Below are 24,572 nucleotides of genomic sequence, written 5' to 3'. Positions count from 1 at the left end.
GCCAGAGTGTTTGGGATCCAAGAGGTTGTTCTCTTGGAGAACAAAGTAATAGCTGATTTCACACAGAGCACTCAAGGACTCAAGAAAGAAATGAGAGAAGAGACACTGGTTGATAGTTGATGATGTTGGGTGGGTTTCTATAGGTTTTGAAGAACCCTGGTTGTTTTAAAGGCAGTTGGCACATGACCAGAGTGAAAGGTTGGAAAATGAGAAACAGTGCAGGAAGATAAAGATGAAGGCAAGACAGAGAGAAGTTTATGTCAACTGAAGGATGGATGGTGGACAGTCTTGGATCTGTTTTCCTAAGCCTGTAAGAGGTAGTTACTGGGATAGGTTTCAGACACATGATGGCAGTTTGGTGAACACATAAATCTCCTGCCTTGAGTGCAAAGTGTTGCTTGTGTTTTGACCCAGTGTGCATGATGTGGTATCACCCTTATCATCCAGATAATATTAAAACACACATGTATGTTGTCATCCTTGTTTAGTAGGTTATGCTGACGACAGCTGAAATAAACCAAACCAGAGCTTTAAAATTCAGCTGTTTTCCACCATTTTTCTGAGGAAACAGTGATACCAATTGTTTCACCACTTTACAGACCTGAGAAACCAGATTTGGAAAAGTGCAGCAGCTCTGTAAAAGAAAACTGAGCATAAACACCCTTTCAGACACTAGCCAAGCAAATATACAATACAGACCGCATGCTCGTTTCCACTGAGAGCAGACTTTACCGAGCTAGACATTTAGGGTTTCAAGCTCCGCCCCCAACTCCAGACTCCAGTATGGAGCAGAACAGGGTAGTGCTCTGCGGTTGTAACCACAGCATGATGCTGGTCCCTCCCTCTGCCCAACAGCAGCCTCCTGTCAGAGTCATTAACGGTTCGGCAATTGCTGCCTGCCTCAAATGAGGCCACCATACATGGACATGGGGCTTGTGGGTAAGGGTTGCGGTGGCAGCTCCTCCGCATGGTCTGTGTTTGGACAGCTGGCAGTCTTGCTGCATAGTCTTCCTGCAGAAAGGAAGGACAGAGTTGCAGGAGAATGGGTTGAAGGCAGTTAGTAGGGAAAGGAGATTGGTAACAGGGGTGCTTTACAAGGGGTACAGATCAGGGGGAAGGAAAGCCAAAACATTTTCTGTGGCGGTTTGTGGTCCTTTAGTGTCAAACCAACCCTCTGGGGCTGAGTATGAAACAATGAGTTCACTTGTATCTTGTGTGTGGGGGGGTGTGTGTGTAAAACAGGGATTACGGGATTACGTGAATGGAACATGAAAGTTTGAGCGGTGTGTAACAGGTCTTTGATTGAAGTGAAAAGCTCTTGGAAAAAGAACACCCCTTTCTTGATCATTAAGGCTTGTAGCGTAGCTGGGACACGTCCAACCACGGGCTGATGCAGCTGACAAGAGACCCCCAGAGACTCCAGCCTCATTCACTGTGCCGACGGCTGAGGACTGTGGAGCAGCTGGGTCAGCGTTTAACCCCCCGCAGGCACAGTTCAGACGTTTCCAAGTGGTAGCTGCACCTGAGAATGTGACCTCAGCTTTGAGAAGCTGACCAAGTGCAGATCACTAATCTGTTGCATATACATTATCATGCACTGCAACATTCATGACAGGACATGGTTTAGCATTTTTAACATGAAAATTCTGTTTGTGGTGTCATCTGGAATACAATGATGGCTGCATTCTAAAGAGAGGATGAGAGGATTATTAATTAATTATGATTTAATGAATAATGATTTATGATAATACGTGTTTTTTTCCATTGTGTACAGCATACAATCTAAACAATCTGTGTGCTGTGCTGCAGGGTTTGTGCTATCACTTCACTTTCATGTTCATCTCAAAGACTATATCAAGCATGCATACAAAAGATATATACATGTTCAATATGATGAACAGCAAACTAATAGAAGGTTATGGTCTTGTTGGATGGCATGTATTCCTTACTCACCCTCTGAATTATTTGGTTCCCTGCCCATATCATTTTAGCCTTGGAGAAGAGGGAAACAGGCTCTGGTGTTTGGTGCACAAGACTCAGCTGGGAATTCAGTTCTTCTGTTATTGTGTTATTCCATTATGTTTGGAATGGCCCTGTCCTGCTGGGAGGCCTGATCCCTGCAGAACAGCTACTTCTGGAAACTAGCAGACTTCTGTAGCATTGTGGATTACCCCTTAAACCCCTCACATGGACTTTTCATACTCCTGCCCTCCAGAAGATCCAAGACCTTCTGTGGTCAGTGGCCACTGAGGTGCGACTGTGCAAAGTACCATCCCCACACATTGTTCCCTGTGCGCGTCTCATGGCTGCCCACTGCTCCCTCAGGGGAAGGATTAAATGCAGAGACCACATTTCATTTGTGTTGTGCTGTGTCACATGTGACAACTAATCACTTTCCCAAGAAGATACTGCAGCACCAGAGCCAGATCTGCCAGGTTGAGGGGCAGCTTTTACCCTCAAGCTCTCCGGCTCCTCAATACCAAGATCATCCACATCACTTCTCTAAAGCCTTAAATTGTCCACAGAACTAACAAACAGTCACTTTTTCTGTAAACTGCACATAACAAACTGAACAACAGTACCCTACACTCTAATACATATCTCACCACCTCACACTGTACTGCTATATTATCAATATTAATTCATTATCATACTATCATATTTCTATTACTATTATCATATCATATTATATACTGTATACACTATATATACTTAAATATATCCATACACTGGATATATTTTAGTATATATATAGTGTATATATACTGCTACTTTGTCTGTCTGGTTTGTGTAATTAGTCTCAACCTGCACTATATTATGGGTCAGTGCACAATGTCTTTTGTCACGTTTTTGCGTTGTGTGTTTTTTTCCATTTACACTATGTTTCTTTGCACACTGTGAATCCCAGAGAAGTGTACTTGTGTATATGATAATATGACAATAAAGTTGACTTTAACTTTTCTTTCTCAGCAATGCCAACTGCAGATTTTAGACTCCACCAAATCATCTGACTCTCACCTGACAGAGAAGATGAAAGGATATTTAAAGTATAAGATGCTGTATCAGTTACTGATGTAATATGATTTTTTTTAAAAAGCCATTTCACCCAATCAATCCCCTTTTCCCTTTTTGCAGCTTGAGTATGTGTTCAAGGGGGTCGGACAGAAAGTGAAAGGGGGCTCACCACAGTTAAGCTCCTGAGCGGTTAGGGTGGCAACTGAACGGCCCTGCAGGCGGTTGGGATACTCGCAGGTGGCCGCCGCCTGAGCGTTTCCCGACTCGGCATACTGCTTCAATAGGTCCGCCAACCACAGCAGCTCACAATCGCAGTTCAGTGCATTTGAGTCCAGGCGCCTGCATAGACAACACACACACAATCAGAGGTTTCATCTTCAAATCCACTCATGATATTTATTGCACTTGGGCACAGTGTATTAGAATTGAATTATGGCTTTCTGTACTTACTGAAATGTACCATTTCATCTAAAACATACACTTGAATAGGCTCAATTGTCTGTGTGGATAAATATGTCATTTCTTAAACCCAAATCAGTAAACCCAGTCACCAGAATTGATGATAAGGTAGCTTCAGGTTACTTCCACACTGCTATTCCCTGAACATTAAGTTATAATAAACTCAAAACAAAGTTATTGCACTCAAAAATAAGTGGTAACACAAAGGATTTACACACTGTCAGGCTTTTTGGACAAGCGTGATGAAAAGAGCTCTGCAAAGAAGACTGTGAGACAGGAGCGTGTGCATATCTACTGGCCGGCCAGTCCAGAGAGAGAGTGAGCGTGTCAGCTATTGTTGAGGCACGGCTCGTCTTTCCTCTCCGGGCCCCTCGGTGCACACTGGGAGTCTCACGTTTGCCGCAGAGTTTTCTCATCCAGCCACCCAGCTGTTGCCATTTTGCACTCAGAAACTTACAGCCTCTTCATAGACTGGAGATGGGAGAAGGTTCCCAGCATGAGATGCGTGATCCTGTTGTTGTGCAAAAATCTGTGTGCGAGAGGAAAGACAGAAAGGCATAAACAGATCTGATCATGTCTTTCGCAAAGGCCATTTTGTTGTATTTATGCTGTAGTTAATGCAACATGTTCGATGCTTTTTTGTGGATTTTTCTGTGTTTTCCCTCTTTTTTGAAGTGGGTTTTGGAGGATTACATTCTGGACATTCTATACATCATCCTTCTACAAAGCATAAACAAGAACAAAAGGTCACTGGCCACCAACTCTGTGGAAGGAAATGTTCATTGCAAATTACATAAGTTCAGAGTCACTAGCAAATGTCCCTGAAATTCCTTGTGTCCTTGAAAGATGACCCAATATGCCTTAGAGAGTTCTAGAATTTTCAATATACTTTTAGAAAGTTCACACTCCTAGAACTTTCTTCTGTTAGCTGCTTTGGATAAAAGCGTCTGCCAAGTAAAATAAAGTAAAGTAAAAAGAAAACAGAAAGTTCCAATTACAAAACAGCTGAATCCCAGAGCAAGTATATTCCCTGTGGGAATAGGGAATCAAGAACTTCTTTTCTGTCTTACGTTAATAGGGCACTGTGTTCAAGTAGAGATGTTGTTTGAAGTGGATACTTGAGGGGAGATTCAGTGGCTGTTCAGGGAATTTTTTTTGAGGTGATGAGTCCCCTTAAGGAAAGTGGTGGGGGAAAGTGTCTCTTTAGCAGAGAGCTGAATGACTCCACAATTCTACATCTTTTGCTCTTGAGAAAATGCAGGATCCTAATTCTTGTATCTTTACTGCTCCCCCAGAGCTTTAGAATTTGTGTTAGAACCTGTAGTAAAAACACAAAAACACTTTCGGCTTCATCTTCCGAAGCTCCAACAGCTGGTGAGAACCATAGAAGGGGACTGGTTGAAAAGGTCATGGGGGAGAGGTCATAGGGTGTCAGTGGAGGTGGAAGGATCCAAAGGTCAAAGATACATTATTCCTGAGATACAGATGCTGCAATAAGCTTAGGGACAATTGCTCCCCTTTAACATGATCTACCATCAAACCTGATGTAAGTAGAACAAGAGACTAATGTAATAAACACAAGAGACTCGTTTTCTCAATGTTACAAGAATCTTGGACCTATTTTGGAGGACAGGGGTCATGTGCAGCTCTTTTCAAAACATGTTGCATCATAGGTAGTTTCATAAATTGTTGTAGATATTACGTTTTGTTTCTTGTAGATGTATAAGACTACTCACAGGCGTTCAAGCTTTGGCAGATGAGTGAAAGCTTCAGGTTCTAAGGATTCAATGTTATTGAAGTGCAGATACCTGGCATAAAACACATCTAGAAACAATTAGTAGTTAGACATTGCAGAAAATATACTGTACACATTAGCATATATCAGAAATTAAAACAATTGAATTCATTCCTTCCCATCAGCCCTTTCTACCTTGTGTATCATTGATTCTGAAAACACAGAATGTGTATTTGCTGATATGTTAGTGAACATGGTCCCTAAACTGTTTGTGCCAGACTTAAGGTTTAAAGTTTCCTTACATCAGGAAAAAAAAGTGCAACTCATTCATTCTAAAAGTACACAGACAGAGTATTTGCTAATCAGAGCTGTGGGCAGTCTCATGACTTTGTTAATCTTGTGCAGACAAGATGACCTTCTCAAACAAGATTATCATCTGTGCACAAAAGATGATAACCTGTTCTGACTTGTGCACACAACTGGGCCAGTTCTAAACATAACAACAAATATTACGCCTGCTTCAATGACATCAAAAATTCTACACAGGAAAAGCAATGGATGCAGCCCAGCACACACAATAACTATTTTCCTCACACACACAGACACACACACAAATCAGTTTAGAGGACTTCAGGAGAATTTCTTATGCAACCTAAATAAAATTCATTCTGCATCTTGGCATCAGTGGACAGCTGACATATGACTAAAAGCAGCATAAAAATATTCATGCAAAAGGAATTCATGTTCAGTGTGTACACTGCATAGCCAAGATTAGCATGCACTATGCAAAACAGATACAGTGATGCACCAAACACAATGTGCAAACATCGAAGCCTCGATGTCTCTTGTTAGAGATTTAATAGAAAAGTGTATCTTGCATATTGCCAGACTGATATGTCGGCAGTGGAAGGCTGGGAAAAGACCAGGAATGACAGAGCAGAAAGAAGCCAAGAGCAGTTACTGAAACAGCCATTAGAAATGCCTGGGAGAGAGCAGACTGGTGCTCTCCACCCTTACATAAGGTCCCAAATATCCATGAGGAAACAGACCTACATGATTTGTCACTGTTCTTTGGCAGCGACTTGAGCGCATTGGCCAGCTTTTCCAGCACACTCCTTCAAAGCCAGCTTGTGTGTGTGTGAGTGTGTGTGTCTTTATTAAATGCATGGTCGATGACTTCATTCGATTCCTGCGCTGAATGTCTAACACGCAAGTCTAATACCCCAAGCAAGAAATCTCACGAGCGTCTTGAATGTACACCTGATACCGAAGAGGAAGTTGCAGTGAATACAGCAGAGAGACACCGGTGCGGTGTGTTTAACAGCACTTATAAAAGGGGCACTAGCCAGCCTGTTAATGGTAAGCAGTATAGGGGTTGGGAGGAGAGAGACTTGCAGGGCCTGTAAAATATCAAACATATGGTTCGCATATTTGTAGCTGAAACTCAACCAAACCACGGGAGGCTGTTAAATGGAAGACAACCGGCATGTGTCACCCTTATACAAAATTGTTCATTACCGTACCCAAAACTTGCACCAGCTGTGGGGTAACAAAGGTTTGGCGTCTCACCACCCCATCCCCTCCCACTGTCTCATCTGTTGTCTCTCAAAAATTATTAAAAAAAACAACCAAACAAAGGCTGGGAGCACTGAGGAGTAGACAAGTCCTGTTTTTGAGCAATGCGTGGTGTCTAAAAGAAAAGATCAAACCTTATCTGAAACAAACAATCCCTTTTGCAGCTAGCATGTGTAAATTAGCCTGAGCGGAGCAAAACACGAGATATGTTACAACCAACAAAATTCTGGGTCTTTAACATGGGAGCATGGGAGCTTAGAAGAATTCTCAGACCATGTTTTAGAAACTTTCCACATAATCACTCTGAGGCTGAGAATCGTTGTCAGGCCTGTCAAGCTGCACAGACATTCCACAGGAAAAGCGTAAGATACTCTCATGTAAACTTTAAAGATCTCGGCAAGTTCTGTTAGCAAGTTCCATGCAGACATCACGATGGCATTTCCCCTTGTCCTGTAAGCTTGACAGGCTTGGTTATGAAATAGGACAGTTGACATCCAAGGGAGGGTCCTGGCAACCAATCAATTCAAGTAAGCAATGTCAATGGAAATGCCAATGGGGAGGTGAGCCGAGTCCTGTTTGAAACTCTCCCTCATGTTGTAAATGACTGTGGAAAAATGACTGCCCCTTTAAAAGGTTCGTTGGCTTTGACTACCTCGTTATTTCTAACTTTGTCAGTGACTATGTCTTGTTCATTTTGTAATATTTTTACCCAAACCGATTCCCAATTTTTTTCATGGAAAACAAGGACATTTATAAATGACCCTGAACTTTGAAATGCTAGTGTACAGTGAAGAGCATAATTAGAAATGAGAGTGACACTGTAGACATTGAAACGGCTGAGAACCTTTGACGTAAATACTGAAATCAAGCTGATCTTTTTATGGCTGTTTATCCAGCACTGTGTGACTAAGCTGATTCATTTAAGCCATGCCGTACCATTTATTTCCCCATCTGAGCAGAGAGGCCTGAAGAAATTCAGTTACAGTCAGTATTGACACCATATGTGTGTGAACTGCATTTGCGAGATGCAGGATCAGAAGGTTTGGCATCCAGACAAGGCAAGTAAGGGACTAAAAGAAGAACAAATGGTGGTGATACGGAAGTGTTAGCAGTGGGGGGGCTGGGTGCCACTCACCCATCCATCGGTTTCGGCCCCCAACGAGACATGCGGCGGTTGCTGTGACAATGGGTCATGCTTGACGTGCAGGGGCAAAGCAGGGGGTCAGGGCTACACACAAGACTGTGTGCACACGCGGCATGCATGCTGGGAATGCAATACATGGCTGCGTCTGAACACAGTTGTTCATCAGCCTTTCACTTTTCTGCGCAGAGTGCAGAGTTTCAACATGAAAAGAAAAGGCTGCAGTCCTAACTGTGCAATCGCATAACACAGGCAGGACTGTGAACAAGAGCCCACCATGTGGGCTGGTTAGATATTATAGACAGATACTAGAATGTGGAATGGAGGAGGAGGAGGAGGAGGAAGAAGAGGGAGAGGGTCACTTACAGTTGCTCTAGAGAGACAAGCCCCTTAAATGCTTGCCTGTCAATTGACTGGATTTCATTCTTGTACAAATAGCTGAAAGGAGAAATAACCAGTTATATTAGTAAAACACAAAGGACATCATCTGCTATCGACAAATAATTAAATATTGATGCAATCATTGGCAATGATATGACTGACGTCTGCGTGTTGATGCAATTTATATACAATATGTTTATTCTAATAATATTCGTACAGTGCTGCAGCAGTATAACATGATGCTATTCCTGCACACATCCAAGCACTAAAAAGCTAATAAAGTAGGAATAATACTCTTATGTTTAGGCGTGCCACCTGTGAACCAAGTATAATTATAAGTACATAATATTTCATTTATGATTCAGTGACGTTTATTTTATCTCCAAATAACAAAAGTAGATGAAAAGACGACAGTTGTCAATTATCACATGATTCCATTTTTATTTTATTTTTTTATGCAAAATCAAAGTCGCTGGATCAGAGTGTTCATGTAAAATAATGTGATTAGTCTTTACAACCTCATAGCAACACAAGAAACTGCTGGGATGTGTGGGTGACAGCCTGTGGGAAAAAGGAATTGTGGGCTGAGAACCCTTCTCTCATGGGGATGTTTTTTGCAATGCTGGGAAATAAAGATTTCAATGAAACCCAAGCGCTGCTATTAGTCCTTGCAAGCATGACCCGGTTGACACATATTTTTTCAAAAAGCAAAAAATATCTGATATCAATTAACTGAGAATATCAGGCCTTTTCCAGCATTTTTACTGTTGAACTGCAGCGCAAGCAACGCACAGATAGTGCCAAAAACATCAGTTGCATGTACGTGATAATTGTTACTAACCCTAACCTGTGCATATCTTGTGAGTTAGAGACTATAGCTCACGGTGTCACCAGAATCCGACCACAGGACAGGTGCTGGCTGGATATGTTTGGGTTATGGTCCACTCTTGCCAACACACGAAAACTCCAACTACCATGCCAGTGTCACTGCTGTGATGACAATGGTCCCAAACCTAAATCACCTAAATTATCAATGGCCATCAGTGGTGAAGAATGCAACTGCAGGTCTATAAAATGCACTCTTTAATGAGTCTAAGGGTGTTAGTAGCCTAGTAAGTAAGGCCGTCTGCTAAATGCTGTAAATGTAAATGTAGGTTTACGGCTATCATCCCTCAACTGTGCCTCAGGGCTGGGTGGACCTATAGCACCACTCACACCGCAGTAGTGCATGCAGACATGAAAGAACCCAGAAAGACCATTTCAACACAGCCCATCCCCAACACCCCTACAACGGGCCAGTTTCTACTGATCACAGGTGCTGAGTCCTACAGATGTCCTCAGATTAGCCCCTCTTTAAAGCAAACCCGCCCTTTTATTACAGCTATTCTAAATGGGCCGATGTCACACACACACACACCCGCATCACTGCCAAGGGAGTGCTGAACGGCTGAAGGTCAGGTGACCCGGCTCAACTTCCCACCCTCCCTCAGTACACAGCTGGTAGTTTTTCATCACTTTCAGGGTCTAAATGCAGCTGTGGCCTGGTGAGGAAGCAAGGAACTGAAGGAAACTTCAGGTCACAGTAGAGCCCGAGGTGGCGTCACATTCTCTAGCCACATCAACTATTTCCACGACACACAACGCAGCAGTGATTTACTGGCTGGTTTATAAAATTATGCAATCACCAAAATATGTAGGGAAAGTTTCATGGTGCTGTGCAGTATTAATGCATACAAATTTAAATAAAACTATTACTACAAAATACAAATTTCTATGGAACACAAACATTTTTATTTACTATGGGGGACTAAGGTAGAGCATCGTCCTAAGACTAAAGTCATCATTGTCTGTTCCTGTCTTATTTTAATTGCTCCATAAGAGATTTCGGAAATCAGCACCCTGTACCAACCAAATCAATACAAAAATGTGAACCCAGCATCACCCCATTCTCCAGAAAACTTAATTGGCTTCTGGTTCCTCTGCGTAATCTAATATCTGTTGGTCTCCTCATAATGTGGCCCCCTCATATCTTTCAGACCTCTTTCAGTATTCACTAAATGCTGCCTTCATTATACTCCAAATCTCAGTTCTCCTCCAAAAAGGACCAAATGCTGCACCCAGGATAACAGAAACTTCCAAGCTCATTCTCCTGGGAGTTTCCCCACCTCTAAGGCTGTTGACAATGTTCCTCAATGTTCTCACCATTTACTGCTCTAGTTGCTGATAGGTGTCACTACAAATTAAAATATATGATTATGATTATAATGACTACTGGGAATTACGATGATCTACTGGGGAGAAATCCCCCCCTAAAGACATTCGCCCCCACAGACGAAAAAAAATCTAATTCTGCGAGGAGGTGGAGCGCAGACACACATTTCAGACATACTTACTGTATGCGAACCTAAACACAGACACCACAGCCGAGGCCTGCGGGTCCCTAATGGACTCCTGACTAACAAAGACAGGAACTACGCAAGCGTTGCCCCAGGCAAAGGCTGGCTGAGCAGAGGCAGCCAGACAGATAAGTTCAGCGCCGCAGCCATTAACCCCAGCGGCACGTCTTCAGCTCACTGGCTTTCCATGAAAAGAAACGAGGAACTACTGTTCCGTTACATCACATATAAATACATTTTTAGGACAAAAAGAGACAAGGAGGGATGCAATAACCCCAATCTCCCTCAGATTATTACTAAAGATCAACTAATTTTAGAAAATGAATCCAGAAAATGAATTCTGACAAACAATAAAAGAAATTAACTTACAGATATTTCAGGTTTTCTAGATCTTCAAATGCCCCCCTGGGGATTCTTCTGATATGGTTGTTGTTTAAAAGGCTGTAAAAGAGTATTTTTAAAAAGTATTAAAAATAGATGAGACACTGCAGTTTAATAAATTCATTTGTAGCTCTTCATGGATAAAAAAAGTAAATGGATATAAAGTAAAAATCTCAGAATGACACCAAACCACAACATCACACAGGCCGTCTGAGATTTTATTAGATAAATGGAATGGTGTAAGATTATGGATAGTGATGCACAAAGGGAGAAACTCCAAAAAAAGCATGAAGGTGCAAGTGAAGAACAAAGCCAAAGTCTGCTTTTGTGCCAGACACTAATATTGGATGTCTCCATTCGCAGACAGTTTGCACTTCAACGTATTACTCACTCAGCGCCTGAGGTTAAACTTGAAAGAAATGCTGGGTGAGGAGGTATGGGATCTCTTTGAACAAAGTAGGTTCTTTTAATGCTCGCTGAAGGATAATTAATGAGATAATAATTCAGAATTTTGAGCAGATTTACACTGGTTTTCTTTTATTTTGCGTTCCACCATTTAACTAAGAACAAAGGTAACGCCATAGGTTGAAACCTGGTGTAAGGTCATGTGCATTGGAGGCCAGACGGTCATTTTTAATGTTACATAATTCAGGTGAGGTGCTCACTGCATATCTCAGTTTTAAAGTCAAGGAATGCCACATTATCTTGCCACAAAACCTCCGAGTATTTTTCAAGGATGTGTATATATCCGGAGTTAGAAAGACACCCACAACCCAGCTTGTTATCTATCTTGCCCATTCTTGCCTTTCAGTCTTATGCATTAGGCTAAAGGCCATGTTCTGTAGATCAGCACATCAATGCTTAATATTACAATAATTATGCTACAGTTTATATGTTAATATTAACTATAGTGGCTGTCATAAAATATGAGTTATTATCATATTATCACTGAGGAATGGCAGTTAGTGATGTGGACTCACACCTTCACAACTCCAAGGTTCAACTCACATGGGTGCCCTTGGATGTCACCTACAGGTCAAGGGGGCATATAAGAGGAAGTGTCCTCATAAAGGAGTGCTAAATTTCACAGAGATCAAGATGTGACCCTAATGTGTGAAGGTATGGCAGAGGGCCATAAAAGGTCATGCACTGGAATCAGAAATTCTGCACTTACAGGGTGTTGAGGTTCTTTAGTCGTCTGAAGGAACTTGGATGTAAATCCTTGATTTTATTAAATCGCAGGTCCCTGAAAGCAAACGACAGAAACAAGATTAGAAAACCTTCACAGAAAATTCCACTTCACTGATTTACCACTTCATTTAGCACTTTAGCGCTGCATTTGCCCTCTCTCATAGAAGGTTTGCACTGCTCTGCACTTCTTCCAACTCATTGGACTGTGCATCTTGAACACTGTAAAAATGCTTTTTTATTCGGAAACTGATCCTTACACATCCTCTTTTAACAACACAACTGAATAATCATTGAAAAAATGTAAAAATCCTGTAAAAATCCACACAGAAGGTGGACAAAGTCCCTTTTTTCAAAATGCTTCAAAGCGCAGTTTATACTTTACAGGTTCAGTTCCTCTTTAAACAGGTCAGAATCTAAAAGGCACAGGAATTGAATCCGAATCATGCACCTTTCTCTTCAGATCAACATCTTTGCCATATAAATCCTCACAGACAAGCTTGTGTAAAGGCACAAGCTAGGTAAAATAACATAGACCGTCATAATAAAGATAGCACTATCTCAGTACACTCCGGTGTCCTTCATCCCAAAATGAATCAGCGGCACCCCTCTAAACTGCATGCATGGCAACAGACTTGCAAACCAGAGCGGACCAGACAAAGGCATTATGTACAAATGATCACTGCTCAAGAATTATATTCTTTCTAGGGGATGAAAAACATTTCTAATAGGCCTGTGATTAATGTTTTTATTTCACATTTAAATTGTGTGTGTTAATACACACATATATAGCAATTCTAACTAAATATAAATAAGTTATTGATATAACCTATAACAGTACTGCATGTCTAAAACCTTGTGTGTGTTTTATCCTGGCAAATGGCAGCCATGCAAACATTAGATTAAACAATATTTTTTTTCATTTAGTTTAAGAAAACTCAACTTTATGGCCTTCTTTCTGACATGAAAGTTGTATCTTTTATTAAGAATTTATAAATTTACTTTAGGTGATGTATCAGTATATATCTGTTGCTTAGTTTCATCATGCACAATATCCATCTGGGCCAGATGAGGCAACTCTGCATTCTTGAACGTTTTCCTCTCCAAATTCAACTTGATTTCCATTGCAAGAAAGATGTGACTGAGTCACCAGTCCTCTGGAGCAGAAAAAAAGTGCAGCATATGGACACTATTAAAGGGTAAAACCTTTCATATGGCCACTTCCTGTCTTGTGGCGGCAGCTATGGTGGCTGTGCCTGTTGTATTCCCTGCAGTTTATGAAAACGTACAAGAGTATATTCTGCAAGTCGCTGTGTATTTAAAACAAGCGTTGACATTTTCATGCATAAAAAGCTTCCCAAAATTAATGATATTTTAATAATTAAGGATTTAACAAATAAAGAAATGCTCAATGTTGAAAAAGCATTAAGACAGTAAGAATGATCATATTTTCATAAATCATGATGCTGGTGGGTCCCGCCCTTCACGATCTCTGATTGGTTTAGAAAACAACATGGACCTAATATGTGTTTGTTAGAGCTGTTGAGTCGGGTTGAGTCAGGCTGCCCATTTGTCGATGCCCGTCATGAGGTTTTTCCTCACTTTGCATGTGCAGACACAGAACTGAAATTCGAGTGGCAGCACATAGAATCTAAACTTGTTAAGCTGTGGCAGACACAAGCAAACCTTTATAACATGGTCTCACCTACTTATCATATTTATGGAGGAAAATGACCTTTCTAAAGTGTAGCCATACACGCTGCTGCCTCTTTTGGGATTTTTCTGAGAACCAAATGGCCAAAGCTGCGCATTCAGCTTTGTTTAGCATCACAACTGATGTGGGTTCTTCTTCTTCTGATGTGTTCATATTGCTTGTGTAGAGCTAATAAAAAAGATTTTTCTTTTTTTCCACGTGTGATTTATTCATTTCGTCTTAGCTGCGTGTTTACCCCACAGCAGGAAACGACCAGGAAGATCGTACAGTGTATGCCCATCTTAAGTCTAGCGCTCATAGCTGGGCTTTAAAAAAAGCTGTACTTGTCGGGTCAGGTTGGGGTGGAGTCGGGTCGGATTCTGTCGGGTTCGTTTTGGGTCGGCCCAACTTTTAAGGCCCGATTACAACTCTGGCGTTTTTTGCTCAAACCACAGGGAATTTACGGAGAATTCCCCATACCCACCCCCAAAATGCCTGTACTGATGAGAAATATTTAGTCGCACCATTGAGAACTTTGGTCATACCCTAGAGGCCTGTTTGAGCAAGGGAAGCAAGAATAGTGAAAATGCCAGAACGGTAACCCAAATCAAATAAAAATAAAGCGTATGGCAGTCAGCAAGTGCCAAAGCATATTAATCTTTTTTTTTTTCACGTATTTTAGCTCACAAAACAAAAGGAGCAAAGTTATGTGTGGTTAGGCCGAGGCTTTCCCCTCTCGCTTTCAAGTGATACCTTGCCAAGACCATGTCTGCTTACATTTCACAGAGAAAACTGTTACCGACACCGAGTCCACATCTGAAACACTTTTTCCTGCAGCTGCCGCTACGTTTTTCCTAAGTAGTCGGCCACAGGACGAAACTCAAGTCTGACAACATGACAAAGGTCCTGAGATGCCTCAGCCAGCGTGTGTGTGTGTGTGTGTGTGTGTGTATGTTGTGGTATTTCTGCTGTGGTAACATGCTCAGGCAAAGCACCAGTCCAGGGATCCCACCGAGGTGACGTTACAGGCGGCGCTCCAAGCAAAAGCACGCAGAGCTATTCCATCTGCCCAGTGTCGGAAAATTCCATACCTGAGGACAAGAATAGGAGAGTCTAAATTCCAACAATCAGGATATTAGTTTGCCGCTACTAAAGGCCGTCTCAGTTCCACTCAACGTGCCGAACCAAACACGACATTCCTCACCAAAGACGGCGGAGAGCACCAACCTTCAGAGCTAATGCAGCTCTTAACGTGAGATAAGGGTCACATGACTTCAGACTGACATGGCCCACAGCCAAAGGGATGTGCAGAACCGACTCATAAAACTAAATTTAATGTGTACCACCTTCCCTGTAACAAGTGTGACATAGCAAAAAGACAGTGACTAAAGAATCATGCTGTTGTTTGCTGAGACTCAATTGCGTCGCTGCCCTCATTTTTTGTTGCTCATCATCCAGTAATAATGGAAGGAATAAAGAAAGCTTGAAGTGCTTGAAACACCCAGCATCATCCAGGTGCCAAATACACAATGCAATGCTCAGTTGTTTAGTGGATATGTGGACCTCGGAAGATTTGTGAAAGTGAAGTGATTGTCATTGTGAAACACTGCAGAACAGCACACATTGACACAATGAAATGTGTCCTCTGCTTTTAACCATCACTCTTGGTGAGCAGTGGCCCGGGGAGCAGTGTTCATTAGCTCATACGTTAGCCATCATGCATAGGCAGCTACTTCTAGATTCCATCCCAAAAAAAACTCAGCGTTCCTTCTGTCTGTTCTGGTCTTCTGTGCAAATATATGCCTATGTATATAAAGGTCTCATTCTAAAAGAAAGCATGATTTGCAGGTGATAATATACAAATGAACACCATGTTCCATTTAAGTTGAATTCTACATTTTTCATGTAGGGTTAGGGTTGTAGTCGAATAAGGTGTGCTTCATCAAACATTTACAATAACTATTTATTAGTTCGCGCCTATTAACTACGGGCTGAGGGAGGTAGTAGCCTAGTGGGTAACACACTCGTCTATGAACCAGAAGATCCAGGGTTCAAATCCCACTTACTACCATTGTGTCCCTGAGCAAGACACTTAACCCTAAGTTTCTCCAGGGGGGGACTGTCCCTGTAACTACTGATTGTAAGTCGCTCTGGATAAGGGCATCTGATAAATGCAATAAATGTAAATGTACTATAAAGAGAACACAAGTAATCCTGTCATTCATAACGCAGTTTGGTCAGGAGAGAGAAGCCACCGCGCTCAGCTCTTGCGATGCATCTGTCAGCTGCAGAGCTGCAATGTCAACAGTGGTGTGGTGGTTTATCAAGGGCCGAGACAACTGGGAAAACTGAGTCACTGAAGAAACAACAGGAAGAAACAGCGCCCGGATCCCACAGCCCTCCTAATCTACTGCTTTGGGTTTATTTCAGTTATGTGAACTATCAGCCTAATCAGCCTGAATCCCCTCTCTGCATCAAAACTATTATTGCTCTTATTATATTAAAGTCCTCGATATCCTACACCAAAATATCCAACAAAATGCTGAAAACCTTTCTGTTTTAAAGTCAGAATAATGAAAAAGGTAAATGAATGAACATGAGAAAATGAAAGGAAGTTGTACGCATCTCATAATATGGGCTCTCTGACACCATGTTTATGGTTAAGACATCATGTGATCACACTTCGCTCAACCAAATGTTTATCAGAAACATTTTAAAAGGATTTTATTTTACACAAAAGGCATAAATAAACACAAACAGGATAATCTGTGGCGTATCAGCCATATTCCACTGATGGCGATGTGCCTATGGACGCAGCTCACCCACGCAAACATCTAGCAGTATTTATGGTAGAACTGATGTGTTTGCAGAATTTGAATCTGATGTTTGGACTAATGCTGTCACTGATACAGGATAATTATCAGGGCAAAGAAAAAAATATGCAATGGTTTTCTGCACTAATTTGTCCTAAAATGTGACCTGATAGCCCTGCCACATGGATTGAGCTGTCGGTACAGTCTCGTCTATTTAAAAAAAAGGGATGACAGAGACTTATATAATGCTGGCTAATCATGATGCTTTCTTAATGTATGATAATTAAAAACATTAGATTCTGTACACCCATGAGCAGAATTCATGGGAATGTGACCTTAACAATAGAAAACAGACCCTGACCCTGCCAGTTTACATTATAGTTGGACAAAAGAAACCACAGGGGAGAGAAAAAAGAATGTAATTTGTCCTAAAACGGGACCTGATATCCCTGCCACTGGGGACATGTGATCGTGCTGGTCCCAATCCTGGGTAAATAGGGAGGATTGCATCAGGAAAGGCATCCGGCGTAAATCTTTTGCCAAGTCTTTGAGCTGACACACCAGACAGGTTGGTCTGCTGTGTCGACCCCTGACGGGAGAAGCCAAAAAGAAGACAACACAATGTGATCTGATCTTCATCTAAGTCAAGGGATTTGCCGAATATAAACGCCTAAAATCATTTTAAAATTATCTTTCATGTCTTTACTGGGAACTACCATATACAAATCACATTGTACGTGCCTCACTAATATGAGGACATTTGAACAATCCAAAAGGGACAAAAAGAATTTATCAGCATCCCAAAAATTATGACACTCCATTCTTTTAAAAAATGACGTTATGATTTTGACCCTGCAATAGAGGGCAGACCCATAGCAAGATTAGCCAGTGGCAAGGCCTCACAGCAAGTCCAGCATTATGCTCTTTTTATGTTTTCTGGGCAGGCACAGTCTAAATTAATGGAGCATGCTTTCACTAACCAGGTGCCAGGCCTGGCAGCCAGGAATCACCCGGAGAGACACACACACACAAAACATTCAGGGATCCATATGCCAGGAAATGGACTCTGAATTGAAGCTGGTGAGTGCCCAGTCTGTCGGTACAGTCTCATCTATTTAAAAAAGTGGGAATGACTGCGGTTGATAATCTACATAATGCTGGTTAATCATGATGGTGCTTTCTTAATGTATGATCATTAAAAACATTAGATTCTGTTAACCCATGTTGTAAGAACTGCTATAACCATGAGCAGAATTCATGAGAATGTGACCTTAACAACAGTAAACAGACCCTGACCCTGCCAGTTTACAGTATAGTTGGACAAAAGAAACCAAAGGGGAGAGAAAATAGAAACTGTTACAAAGAGCTCAGCGAACAAACACCAACCTCTCTGCATAAATACTAGTCTCATTGATAATGGAGGAGAAGCTGAACATTATCTTACAAGTTGCCTTACATTTTATCTTTGCAGTCAGAAAGGACTGCAATCAAAAACACTCAAATGATTCCATTTTGAGCAATTCTCTGGAAAATTATACCAAAATGCTAAAAATGTCAGCACTTTTACTTTACACATAACTAATATTTAAAATGGGTAGTCAGATAATGTGGAACATAATTTAATTTCAATGTATTTAAGAAACTGAAGGTTTTGCAGACATTTGAAACACGGTTCCCTCTCGCAATGTAAAACTTTTACTAATTTCAATTAAAAAGCAAATGTTTTATCATAACCCAGATATTCAAAGTTCAGTTTATATATGTTATATTGAATATTGCATTAGGCTTAATTAAAATATTCATACAATGGACCACATTTTAACTCTTAGTACAGTAATCATATGTTAAGCTTTATGATATTGTTCTCGTTCTCCTGTGCATCACATTCCGTGCATCACACCATCTTGGTCACTTTTGTTGCATATATTGGTATTGCATAAACATTATTTTATTCAAGTTTTGCACAGTTTTGAGACCCATTATACACTGAAATATTTGGTGCAGAAGTTTTGTCTGAATGCTTATAGAATTCAAAGAATTTTATTGTGGAAGTTTGTTTTATCATGTGAAACTACATGTCACACTTGTCATGTCTTTGACATGTCAAAGACAACCATTAAATATTTTAGACATCACCTGTTCATCGTGTTCCCTGGTAGCCCAAATCTGATTGTAAAGAGTCTGTGCACGTTTTGACTATGTGGTGCATGTTGTAAATGTATTATGAGTTTATGTTATGTTATGTCTGTTTTCTGCACGGGTGCAGACTACACATCACTAATACAGACTACACATCCCACACTGCCGTCATAAGCTCAAATAAACACAACACACCATATGTTCCAGTCATTCATTTACTGTTAACTTTCCTGAGGAAAAGAGAGGAAGCCACTGCTTCAGCTCCATTATTCATCCATAATTTCACACAATTGCACATACACACTGTTGAGGTTTTCACCATGGTTTTCCTGGTCTGGAACAGCGCCTTTATAGGCAATCTTGGGACACAGGAAAAGTGTGTTTGATGTAGGGGGTTTGTGTTTGTCCACTAGGTTTTTAAGAGTTCTCTGTATGAAAGAGTGAATTGTGAATGTGTATGTGTATATATTTATTAGAGGTGGTCATAGATTAATCTCACTGTAATTAATCTAGATTAATCTAGAGTAATCTAGATTTTAGATTAATCTAGATTTTAGATTAATCTATATGAATCTATATTAATCTATATTAAAATGGCTCATTTGAATTCTGCCAAAGGCATTCAGAATATGTGTGCTACCCAAATAATGACTAAAAGTAAGTCTTTGAGAATGGGTTTCTCAAACCAGGTGGCGCATTAGACCAGGGGCTCATCTCCTGTTTCCAAAATGCATCACAAACTGCTTGAGAAAGCTGTTCTACTATGATAATTGGTGATGAAAATAAATTATGTTCAATAATATGTACTTGTGTTTACCAACTGTTTATTCAGTTAAATAGCTGCATCCATGTTACCACGTCACGTTTGATGTGGTCATTTCACAGTTCGAAGACTCGTTCTCGCCCCCTACAGTGCAATTCGGCCAGGTATACATCCGCGCTAAAATATCAAGGTGAAAGTCATCATAGTGTAGCGGTTCTTCTTCTGCGTTGTGTAACTTTTTGATTTCGTTTCTTGAACCACAAATGATGAGCTGACACCCAAGAGATTTTCTGTGCAAAGTGTATTCTGTACAAAAAGCAAGGTCGCGTCAGAACATCGCGTATTTCTGCAGCTCTCTCTACAATATACAGTATTAAAAGAACATAAAAAAATATTCACAAAATAACACACATGCAAAATATTCCTAATGTGTACATAAGTTAAAATGACAGAAATAACTTTTTGCACACAAACCCCACGCACCTCTCACAACTCACGCCATGTGTCCAAGAGACCTGAACCGGGTCTCAAAAACAAAATAAAAGTCTTTAGAAAATAAGTGTAACCATTTAACTCCGGCACAATAGCTTGCGTAGTATAGACCCAGCTCCCAACCCAACTTTGTGAATAGATTAACGGCGATATTTTTTTTATCGCCCGATAAGAGTCTCACGTTAACGCAGCACGTTAACGCCGATAACGGCCCACCACTAATATTTATATACTGAGTTCTAGATTTGACCTGATTGATGACCACCTGCTTTTCCCCCTGCCATATTGATCTTATCCAATTAGGAGATGATTGTGGGACAGAGTAGTAAACTGGGGTGCCTTTGTGTCTCAAGGTCAAAATGGTGGTTCAGTTGAATTTCCACACTGTAAATAAACCTACACCTTTTTCATCACTACAACTGGTGTTTGTTTGGCCTCTTTGGTGGAAGCGCAAGTGAAGACAGGACATGTACTTTACGGACTCACACTGATGTACAGACTACTGTTTACAAGTGAAGATTTACATTATATATAATTGTACAGATATGCTATTTAATTAGTCATTTCAAAAGTTGGGGAAATATTGGAGCCCTGGAGACTATGCTGTCTTAAATATCCCACAATGCAATGCGGTAGTGATGATGGCAATAATGAGAACAGGCAATGACGGACAGTGACTAATAGCTGAACCATGTAATACCATGAGACTATGTGCAAAAAGATGCATGCTACTGTTTATTCTCAATGTTAGTACACATATATGGTAGACAGTACAGTGCTGTAAATGCACAGCTTTGTACAGCATGTTGACAACTGGCAGAATTCTGAGAAATGCCCGTGGCAAAGCATGACGGCTTCCTTTAACTACTTAATGACAGAACTAATTCCGGATAAATGTCTAAGATCTTTATCCTGAGAGAAGTGCTAACACAGAGGTGCAAATCTAGCTCTTGTTTCAAATACATGACACGTAATTTCCAGTGCCAGCTAATCCGAATATTAATGATACTGCTGCCAACAAAACAATAAAAGCCACGCCTCTTTCAACCATATGAGATCCTCATTAATCAGCAGAGCAAGGCGTCTTGGTAAGGAAGCAGCCCTGGGACAATGCTGGAACGGCACAGCAAACTCTCCCCCCACAGCGGTGACAGAGGAAGAGTGGGGCCAGGAGCCTTCCTTTCAACAACTATCTGGCCTCCAATCTCCCTGTGCAAATTAGCAAAGCTTTAGGGATTTTTCTGGCTTTGCATTCCACAATACAGCCGAGAATGACAAAGCCTGACTGCAGCAAATTCCACATAATGGTGCCTCTCTCACTCTATTTGGACTGGATACTTTAGCTAAAAGAAATGTTACCGATGAAGAAAATGTGAAAAGACTGGAGAAGAACCGTGACTCCTTGACCTCCTGCTAGTTAAATTGACTACGCCTTGAGGGTCTCAACTTACAAGCCCTGTAAATTTGGACAAAGGAGTCAAGGGACAATTAACATGGCCTTCGCAACCCTCCCATTCCGCTCAACTGTTAAATGCATCGCCCCGGGGAGCCTGCTGTGCGTCGAACTCCACTCAGCATCTGGTGACTCCATCATTCGGTCAAGCGCTGACCTCAGTGAGGGTGGTTCTGTGACACCAGCAGCCTCACCACCAATCACACCAACTACATTTACATCATTTACATTTAAAGCATTTATCAGACGCCCTTATCCAGAGCGACTTACAATCAGTAGTTACAGGGACAGTCTCCCTGGAGCATCTCAGGGTTAAGTGTCTTGCTCAGGGACACAATGGTAGTAAGTGGGATTCGAACCCGGGTCTTCTGGTTCATAGGCGAGTGTGTTACCCACTAGGCTACTACCACCCTGACTCACTACACATGACTCAGGAGCACCAGCGTGCAATTTCTTTTTGATGCACAGTGGATCTTTGGAAACAAACATGAAACGAGCATTGTGGTGGGTTCATCCATGAACTTAACCAGTCGCTCAACCATGAGGCCGTCCTTTTGCACTGTTGTTATGTCATGCGGGAATCATTACATTTTTCCTAGAACCATTAAGTTTTTTGATTTTGTTTTAAAGAGGGTCAGATTAAAAAATAAAAATAATAACCAATAACAGAAAACAGTATCATGCACAATTGACCAAGTTTAATATTAATCGCTATTGGTAATTTTAAAAATAGGTCAATATACTAATTACACTTAACATAAGAACTTTCCTATTCGTTCCTTCAGCCTTGAATGTAGGCTGGAACAATATAGCTTTTGGAGACCATCAAGGGGGAAGGTATTTTTGCAAATGGGTTCATTTCATTCTTTAACATGAAATACACTGATAAGAATCAGAATGTGTGATTATTAATGGATTATAAATGCAAGTCAAATTTTTCAGGAGATAATCCATTCTAATTTATATGTGTAATCTTTGAAGATGATCACAGATACTGGAAATATCATGGTGTGTGTCCGGCCTTGATAAATGTAATATGTAAGAAAACTGACAGCATCACGGAGTGCAATCCAGTAGCCATCAAAATGAGTTTAATTTCACTAAGGAAGATTTGTGGTTTGCAATTATGTGCTGGCAAGAAAGAGCCAGCAATGCAGAAACCATCATGCCTCGGAAATCCCTGAGCAGGAACGCTGCAGTGTGTCATTACAATGAGGAAACGCAATTTACGATTATCCTCAGAATCGAGCCCTCTGAGGCAGCAGCTGAAAAATTAATGACGGCAAGACAACAAGAGGGGAAAACGGCACCCAAGTTCATGTCACGCAATTTTTCAAAACACATGCACACAAATCTAGGCCACATAACCTTTCCTATCATATCTGTGAGCAGATGTCAAATGAATAGGGGAGAGGACAGAGGGAGTGATGGGTTTCATCAGCAGAGAACATGGTGAGAAGTATATGGTGAGAAGAATATGGCACACCTCGTTAAATGGGATCTGGAGACCTTCAGTTATTGCTGAGAGACACTACAGCTGTTTACAGGCAAAAAAAAAAAGATCCGACGTGGTCCTCTGGAACGACAAGGGCACCATTTTAGTTTAAAATGTGAACTATCAGAAAACACTTTGGAACGCTCCAAAGTCAACATGGACATCAAGGTTTTGGCGTGTTCATCTCAATGGAGAGGATATACATTTGCCATGCACTTCAAGAGAAACTGCAGGAGCACAAACACAAGTCTTCCCACCTCCACTGTCATGCCAAAAGCTTCCACCAGAGCTCTCCTGAGATTTAAAGTGTCTCCACGCATCAGGAAAATAATATCTCCAGTTCTGGAAAGGCACTGAAAGTTGCATTCAGTTGTTAATGGCTTATCCATCTGAAGGTACTTCCGTCAAACTCGGATAATCTAACTCGCGTAGCATTCACAGTCCACATAGAAGGATTATACATATACTTACCAGTCACAAAATGATAGCCTGTTGAGAAGATCCCCCCCAGGCTGTCAGGTGTGGTTTCCACAAGACCCATAAAGATGTCCTGTGGCACCGAGATCAATCTATTGCCAAGATGTAAGATGCAGATGGAGTAAGTCCTGTAAATTGCAAAATGAAGTCTAACTTCCTCCATCGGATTGAGATCTGGGGAATTTGGAAGCCAACTCTTTGTCATGTTCCTAAACTATTTTTGCAGTCTGACAGGCTGAACGAAGCGACTGCCATCAAGGCATGCCATTGTTGTTGTGGTACACCAGGATTCACCTTTCTGCCACGACCAGCATTAGTGCTACAGACCAGATAATATAGTCTTCACTTCTCATGTGCTTCAGTGAGCACCATGACCCTGTCACTGGTTCAGCGGTTGTTCTTACTTGGAAAACTTGGTAGTACTGCTAAGTTGGTCATGTTCAAATTATGAATTATTCATATTTCCACGGATCGAAGCCAAAAAAAAAGCAATCTGACTGATTTTCTTAGCTACAGCATCAAACATTTTTTCTCCAACAGACCGCCCTCCTGCCGTGGATGTGACTGAATTAAATTGCTATAATCAACCTCTCCTCCATCTTGGTTTGAACACTGCTTCGATGGTTTGTTTCTACTGGCTGCGCGTTAATGCGTCACAACCCGCAGACATCAAAGTTCAGCAATATTACGTATGAATGCTCTTTGCCGAGCCTGGAGAAAGAAAGCTGTCCATCAGCCACTTTGATCTGGACGTGAATGCACCAATGCAACCAGACACATTGCGGCTCAGGCTGCAGTTTAGGTGCCAAAGGTCAAAGGTGGGCAGTCATTTAGAACTAACCAGCACCAACATCTAACCATGGGCTGAGAGCCACAAAAGAGCAGTGCGGGTCATCATGCACAACTACGCAGAATACAAAAACAGGGGATAAGAGAGAAAAAATTAGAGAGTCAAATGTTTTGAGTGACGATGAGA

The 24,572-nt window shown here is 41.2% G+C and overlaps 1 protein-coding gene across 1 annotated transcript in view; it reads right to left on the bottom strand.

The window, feature by feature from the left end:
• pxdn (peroxidasin) overlaps nucleotides 1–24,572 on the bottom strand; it is a 48,235-nt gene that overhangs the window by 21,764 nt on the left and 1,899 nt on the right. Inside the window, exons 2-7 of the mRNA XM_028971279.1 lie at nucleotides 12,258–12,329; nucleotides 11,072–11,143; nucleotides 8,292–8,363; nucleotides 5,211–5,282; nucleotides 3,932–4,003; nucleotides 3,185–3,354 (exon numbers count right to left, since the gene is read on the bottom strand). Of these exons, the coding sequence (XP_028827112.1) occupies nucleotides 3,185–3,354; nucleotides 3,932–4,003; nucleotides 5,211–5,282; nucleotides 8,292–8,363; nucleotides 11,072–11,143; nucleotides 12,258–12,329 (530 nt within the window). The remainder of the gene's footprint in view (nucleotides 1–3,184; nucleotides 3,355–3,931; nucleotides 4,004–5,210; nucleotides 5,283–8,291; nucleotides 8,364–11,071; nucleotides 11,144–12,257; nucleotides 12,330–24,572) is intronic.

The sequence above is a fragment of the Denticeps clupeoides genome, chromosome 1 (assembly GCF_900700375.1).
Source record: "Denticeps clupeoides chromosome 1, fDenClu1.1, whole genome shotgun sequence".
Lineage (NCBI taxonomy): Eukaryota > Metazoa > Chordata > Actinopteri > Clupeiformes > Denticipitidae > Denticeps > Denticeps clupeoides.
Note: the sequence above shows the minus strand (reverse complement) of the source record. Positions and strands in the feature narration are given on the sequence as shown.